We start from the raw sequence: 7470 nt of genomic DNA, 5'->3' as shown, positions 1-7470 counted from the left end.
GGTACATATAAACAGGTACACATAAACAGGTACATATAAACAGGTACATATAAACAGGTACACATAAACAGGTACACAAAAACAGGTACACAAAAACAGGTACATATAACAGGTACATATAAACAGGTACATATAAACAATTACAAATAAACAGGTACACATAAACAGGTACATATAAACAGGTACATATAAACAGGTACAGATAAACAGGTACAGATAAACAGGTTCACATAAACAGGTACACATAAACAGGTACAGATAAACAGGTACACATAAACAGGTATATATAAACAGGTACACAAACAGATATACATAAACAGGTACACATTAACAGGTACATATAAACAGGTTCACATAAACAGGTACACATAAACAGGTACACATAAACAGGTACATGTACATATAAACAGGTACACATAAAGAGGTACATATAAACAGGTACAGATAAACAGGTACACATAAACAGGTACATATAAACAATTACACATAAACAGGTACATATAAACAATTACACATAAGCAGGTACACATAAACAGGTACATATAAACAGGTTCACATAAACAGGTACATATAAACAGGTACACATAAACAGGTACATATAAACAGGTACACATAAACATGTACAGATAAACAGGTACAGATAAACAGGTTCATATAAACAGGTACACATAAACAGGTACACATAAACAGGTACACATAAACAAATTGTTGCCATAGATACACAAATTGTTGCCATAGATACACAATTTTCCCTCAGAGAAACACGTAATTCCAGTATGATCTGGTTTTAAAAACCAATCAGTATCTTAAATTTAATGGCACATACATTATGTCCTCAAGACCAACCACAAATAGATAAATACAATTAAAAAATTACAAAGAAATCCCCGTGCTGAACATTTCGATCAGAAGCTTTTGAAAGCAAAGACATGTGGTAGGGAAAGAAGTCATGATCCTTAACAAACTGCAAATACATGAAGTTAGTTCTAAACGAGTTCAGCTCTTTTTCACTTTGAGGCTTTCGGTTCACCAGAAGAAGCCTTCTATCACCAAGCTCAGAGGAAAGTACTGTGTTATCATTTTCGGGACATCGTGAAGCGGCCTTGAAGTAATAGCCAACAAATCGCATTGAGCCACGTGATTGAAAATAGTCCCGGTAAGGGTCAACGTGTCATCCAATCAAAACGCATTTAGAGTTTATTCCACGCGTGATATCGACTGAATGTTATTCAACAGTTTTAATGATTATTTCATGCCTTGGGAGTTGAATAGCATCCACCCATTATAGTAGAAACAAGGATTGTACACACATAATACAAATATTTATGTTTTATTATATAAAATTCACAAAACAAATCATGATTATCATAACCATACAGTAATCTTGTGTTAAGCATTGATGTCATTTTTTTTAGTTTCATTGGGGTATGAAAAAACTTGTTTCCAAACTGAATGAATCCTTACGCGGATTCTTACAAAAGTTTGCAAATTTTTTTTTTTATTTTTGATACCCCTATGAAACTAAAAAATAATTGACATCAACGCTTATAATTAATTTTTAAAAACGATTTTCAAAATTATAACATGTTTTTTGTACAATTGAACTGATCTTATAAGGGATTCTTTTTCACAAATCAATACTCAATGTCAATGGCCGTATTGTGACGTCACATATTTTGCGCCATTTTTCGGATTTTTTTCAAAGAGGTATGAAAAAAAATCTGAAAGCCGTATTCTGCGTACAAACACTAGACAATTAATTATGTAACAGTAATAATAACAATACTTTTAATATGAATTTCTACACCTTAACCGCTGTATTAAGAGTAAAACCTCCTGTTATAGTATTACTCATGACTGGAGACGTTCGAGATTTAGGATTTATATCACAGTTTATTGATGATCAACAACAATTGTGTCTTCATATGGAATTTGTATTAAGGAAATCGTGCGTACAGAGGCAAAACGTCGAGGTAAAATTGCCCTGAAATTGCCCTGAACTTGACATGAATTGACTATTTTCCTCTTTTAATTTGACCTGAAATTTTTCAAAAGAAGTGCAGTAGTTTGTGAACATGTTTTCACAGGATCTTTATGGATGTTATTGCTATAAGATACAATTCTAGCGGTATCAATCAGGACGCTTCTTTAACTATGGAAAACATGTTATATTGTAGCGAGATATCAAAAAGAATGCTACAGTTTGTTCCGTCTTGATATTGATATTTCTAACTTTCCTTCTGAATACTGCATTATCTTCTATAAACTCACCATACCCTGTGGTGAATTGTATCTCTCTGTCACGATGATTTACATTACACTTGATTTTATGTTGAATTAGGTACCAACTCCGGGCAAACCTGATGGTTATGTATCTTTACACTTCGTAATATTTTTATCATTTCATTATCAAGGATTTCCCTACATAGTTGTCAAAATAGCAATGCCAACAGTTCGTTAGTGATTGAACCTTGGACTTCTGGACGACTAGACTTCATTTAACGACAATTAACTAATTAGTGTGTAATTAAAGTGAAACTACAAATTGCAAAACTTATCATACAAATGTAGCTACAGATGGCTCGAAGTTCGCCTACTCTCGCCATTTTCTGAAATCGCCTCACTAATCGGCTGGAAATCCTTCGGTTGTCGTCGAGCTGGATTGCATGGACAACCGGAAGTTATTTTGCGATCGTGTGTTTCAGTGTTCTCCACAGTAGTTGTGCAAACTGCTTTAAGCTTTGAATCCGTAAGAGAACACAACATGATGTACAACGATGAAATAAGGTTCATTACAAGGAAGAGGTAAATATTTCCTGTCCAGCGCGCGAAAGATATCAGATACCAGAATGACTGCACAAGCAACAAAAGGAAAGATAGTTTGCTATAAAAACCGAAGACATGAACAAGTTCAACTTCATCTTTCTCAAAGGATATGGCATAGCTGTAAACAGCTAGCGCCAGACAAACTAAGAAGGTCAAGGCTAACATGGCGAGGACGGGAAAACACGAGATGTAAAGTGAGAGTGAATTTACAGCGGAGTAACACGGCAGTCCCCATGGTATCCAAGGGACAGTGACGTCATGTGGATGGCTGGCAACATACCAATACGTCACTGAAGCAACGATAGATGCCATGATGACAGGATAAGACACATACATTATTTTTAGAATATAGGGGTTTTGGAAGTGCTGATTGGCTCGCATCATGAACCCAACATGGAGTACACAGAGTTGTAATAAGGCAACAGACAAGGTGGACGTGAACTGCAGTGAGGCACCTGTCACGCGACAGCTGTAAGACGACGCGTAAGGAAACGGAACGCTGAGCAGCACTATGTTGTAGAGTATGAGGCAAACAACTAGCACCATTAGCATGTATGACATAGAGGTCCGAGGTTTGTAGATAATAAAAACACCCAAGAATGTAACGCCAAGACACAGAATAGACAGGCTAACCAGCGCCAGTCCCACACGGCTTTCCACAGTATCATCTGTAGTGCTATTTTTTGCATTATTTAACGACAGTTTATCAACTCTCTCAAAGAACTTTTCGCTGCATAATGAAATATATACGTCACTGTATTCAAATTCTTCCGGACTGAAACAAAGGTCAAGGTCTGGAAGACACAAGGAGTCATTAACTGTCGTAGTATTGTATTCATCATTCGTAATGTTTATTTTTGGACAAAATGTAAACCTCGATAACTTGTACGTGGGCATACGGGACCCACACGCTCCCATGCTGCTTTGACCCCTAAAGCTTGGTAGTTGTGTCATATCCGTTAGTTCGATACCGTTAATGAACACAGGCTCCCTTGTTAGTGTCGCCATCTTGTCATACGTCAGAGGTGAAATGTCAAAAAAGATGTCGCCATTTCGTATAGTCGTGTTGTAACTTTCCACTTCACTTTCTATAACCCGATTCATAATTGTGACGTCATTGTACACGCCGGTAACAACAAATTCGGTAGGAACGTTAACATAAATGACCCGAGTTTCGTTATTTCTGGGAAATAGATTAAAATCCACTTTAATCATTTTGGCAAAATTTACAACACCAAAAGAACATTGTTCTATCTGTAACGGGAATAATATGTTGGTGAGATACTCCTTACTGTAGCCTGCTAGTTGCCCTGCCACCCATGGATCGGGAAGCCATTTGTAGGATACATTATAATGTGGACTTATCATAAGATTGACGAAATATCGCCGCAGACTGACGGACTTGTAGATACTTGTACAGACGTCTTTTCTGTAATCAAGTGGAGCGCTGCAGAAAATCTTCCGACAAGTGTTCTGAAATAAGAAATACAAACGTTCTATGGTATGTGTCATCAGTTACATTTCATTTCGTTTATATATTGATGTTTGGGATATGCGTCTTTCAATATCTATGGATACGGTATGAATTATATTCAAAAACTAAAAGTAGTAAATCATTGAGTGATACCTTGATTCCGTCATATCGAGTCCCGGGAGGACATGTTGATTGGTCGTCATGGCGATGGAACAGTAAGTCGGATATCAAACTCGGGTCAATAGCTCCAGAGAAGGTCGGTATCGGCGGAAACGGAAATAGTTGTGAGCGTGTTAAGGTGTCTCTTCTGTCACATGACCGGTACGGTTCGTCAATGACGTTACAGATGTAACAGTGTATGTTCTGATACGAGGTCCTGTAAACTGACCGATAACTAGTACACGCCCGGTCAAGGTCATCATCAAATACACTCCAATGTCCGGTCACGTTACATTCAGAAATCTTGCCCAACGTGTCGCACTTAGTCAAAGACATATTCACTGGCGGCTCAAACAAAATATTACATTGGTCGTCACTAGCAATGATCTCCAGAAGATCTCGAACAGTCTTAGGCTCTGAGGTTGATTGTCTAGAGCAGTTCACATTGCCAGACCAGGCTATAAGATCTCCTTCTAATCTTGAGTTGCACATGGCACAGAATAAGTTCTTGTATGTTATTTCATTAGTGATATCCGTTACTGGTAACACCAAGGTGATATTGTACGGGTCTAAGGAATGCCCTCGCATACATAACCGTTCAATAGAAGGGTCTTCATAGCTAGCTGGACATCGATTTATCATGAAATAACTTTCGATGCTGGATTTTGTCTTATTCTGTTTGTAGATATATTGGGGTCGAAGACAAGCAAATCGGTTATCCTTTCCGGTGTAGTCAGGGCAATGTTCAATAGGTGAGGAGGCAGCGTCACAACTACAGGGCGAGCAACACGATGAAACAGAGGACATCGAGTTCTTCACGGTACAAGTACTAATACTTGGGCAAAACAGTATTTGTTTTTCAAGAACAAATCTAAGGAAGGCGTTTTCTACATTAACTACCTTCTCACGAGCAGCTATCCTATCAGAATAGGTAGCATACTTCCTGTTCACTGCCAATGTACATGTGACAGTCCCGAGAAACACCGACGTCCACATCCAAATCACCATATAATCCATTATTTGTGATTGTCCTGCCCTGCAAGTTAAATCACAAACAGTTTAAGTATTGTAATGCAATTTTGAGTTTCAGCTGAGACAGGTGTGGCGGTATTGATAGTACATTATGTATATAAAGTAGGTATCAAATCAAAAACAGCTTAACTAAATTAGTGCCCGATTACTAATCTCGATAATCCGGAATCCAGTCGTGTAAAACCTGAAAAGTCAAATAATGGGAGTAACTGTAAGATGGCCTTAGGGGGACACGTTTACCTATAGCTCGCTAAACTACCCCACATTCGTAAAGACAGTGCTATTGGACAAAAGAACCAAAATACAGACGGTAAAGACAGCGGTAACCAGCTTCAAAAATGCGTTGTTCACGTCAAATAACACGTTGTTCACGTCAAATAACACATTGTTCACGTCAAATAACACATTGTTCACGTCAAATAACACATTGTTCACGTCAAATAACACATTGTTTACGTCAAATAACACATTGTTCACGTCAAACAACTCAATGCTAGAGTCAAGAACACTTAAAATTGTTCACGTCAAATAACACTTTGCTCAAGTCAAAGATACATTGTTCACGTCAAACAGCACATTGCTAGAATCAACAAACACAATGTTCACGTCAAACAACACCATGCTCGAATCAAACAATAATTTTAACACGTTAAACAACACATTGCTGGAGTCAAAATACAATGTTCATGTCAAACAACACATTGCTAGAATCAAACAACACTTTGTACACGTCAAACAACACAATACTCGTGTCAAAAAATGCATTGCTCAAGTAAAACAACACATTGTTCATATCAAACAAGCATTGTTTGGATCAATTAACACATTGTTCACGCAAGCAACACATTATTCGAGTTAATAAACACAATGTCCGCGTCAAACAATACATCGGTCGAGTCAAACAATAAAAGATGCTGACAAAGCAATACACAGTATATATAGAGATTTGTCTAAATATGTTTTACTTACACAAGCCAGTGATTGTATGTCATGGTGTGGCTATTTATATTACTTGCCTTTTTATTCCTAGACGCTTTTATCAGTTTCCGGTACAAACATCATCCCATTCTTAGCACGTGCACCCGGTTTCGAATAGAAATATAATTTATCAACCAATTAATAACTTACCTGGTACCGTGGTGGAATATGATTTACCAATTAATAACTTCCCATGTGTCGTGATGGAATAGGATTTACCAATTAATAGCTTACCTGGTACCGTGGTGGAATAGGATTTACCAGTGAATAACTAACCTGGTGTCGTGGTTGAATATGACTTACAAATGAATAGCTTACCTGGTGTCGTTGTGACCGGATTTTACCGTGACACTGACTGTAAACTCGGATGGCAAGTTAATGATATCCGCGTATCTCTCTCCTGAGGGCCATCTATCAACTTTTCATTTTCACCTGGTGCGCGAGCGCTGCCGTTATTAATGAATTATTCATCATGTATAATGGATCTCTGTGTATCTAATGACGAAGTAAATATGCAACGATATGATTCTGCAAATAATTCTGAGATTTCAGATAATGATTACTGTGAAATATTTGTAAATAACATACTTTGTCGCCACAAGCATCTTTATTTGGTGTTTCGATCGTGTCACATCGTTGACCAACGATTTCAATTAAACAAAATACTTGTTTTCATTTACGAAATTTTTGTTTTTCTGACTATAATTTTCCTGAACTTAATTTAACTGTATTTTGTAGATAACCCACGTGCCTGGAGTAAAATAGACGTCGCACTGGCGACAATTAAATTACCAATGGCTAAATATTCAGAGGCGATACCATGAACACGTCCTTTGGTAATCCGAAGGTTTCTGATATTTTATCGGCCTTAAGAATAGTTTGATCCATATCAGACTAGTTAAAAGAAAAATGTAACTTAAAAAACATGAGGATTAGTTCTTGGGCACTTACATGGTTTAGGTATTGGTTTTCCCTTCCGGGTTTCCATGCTTTTGATCCAT

The 7470-nt window shown here is 37.3% G+C and overlaps 1 protein-coding gene across 1 annotated transcript; it reads right to left on the bottom strand.

The window, feature by feature from the left end:
- Positions 1 to 1579: 1579 nt before the first annotated feature.
- LOC117338130 lies at positions 1580 to 6807 on the bottom strand. The gene is made up of 3 exons (XM_033899341.1): positions 6788 to 6807; positions 4454 to 5495; positions 1580 to 4299 (listed from the first exon to the last, which is right to left on the bottom strand). Exons 2-3 carry the CDS (start codon positions 5474 to 5476, stop codon positions 2572 to 2574), a joined length of 2751 nt encoding a protein of 916 aa, XP_033755232.1. The 5' UTR covers positions 5477 to 5495; positions 6788 to 6807; the 3' UTR covers positions 1580 to 2571.
- Between the last annotated feature and the right edge of the window lie 663 nt (positions 6808 to 7470).

The sequence above is a fragment of the Pecten maximus genome, chromosome 11 (assembly GCF_902652985.1).
Source record: "Pecten maximus chromosome 11, xPecMax1.1, whole genome shotgun sequence".
Lineage (NCBI taxonomy): Eukaryota > Metazoa > Mollusca > Bivalvia > Pectinida > Pectinidae > Pecten > Pecten maximus.
This window is presented reverse-complemented; position numbering and strand designations above follow the sequence as displayed.

Bases quoted from the DNA above. Each gene is read 5' to 3' on its own strand.
- LOC117338130 (XM_033899341.1), bottom strand. From the start codon at position 5,476: ATGGATTATATGGTGATTTGGATGTGGACGTCGGTGTTTCTCGGGACT. The intron at 4,300-4,453 runs GTATCACTCAAT...TTCTTATTTCAG, and splicing joins CTCGATATGACGGAATCAAG to AACACTTGTCGGAAGATTTT.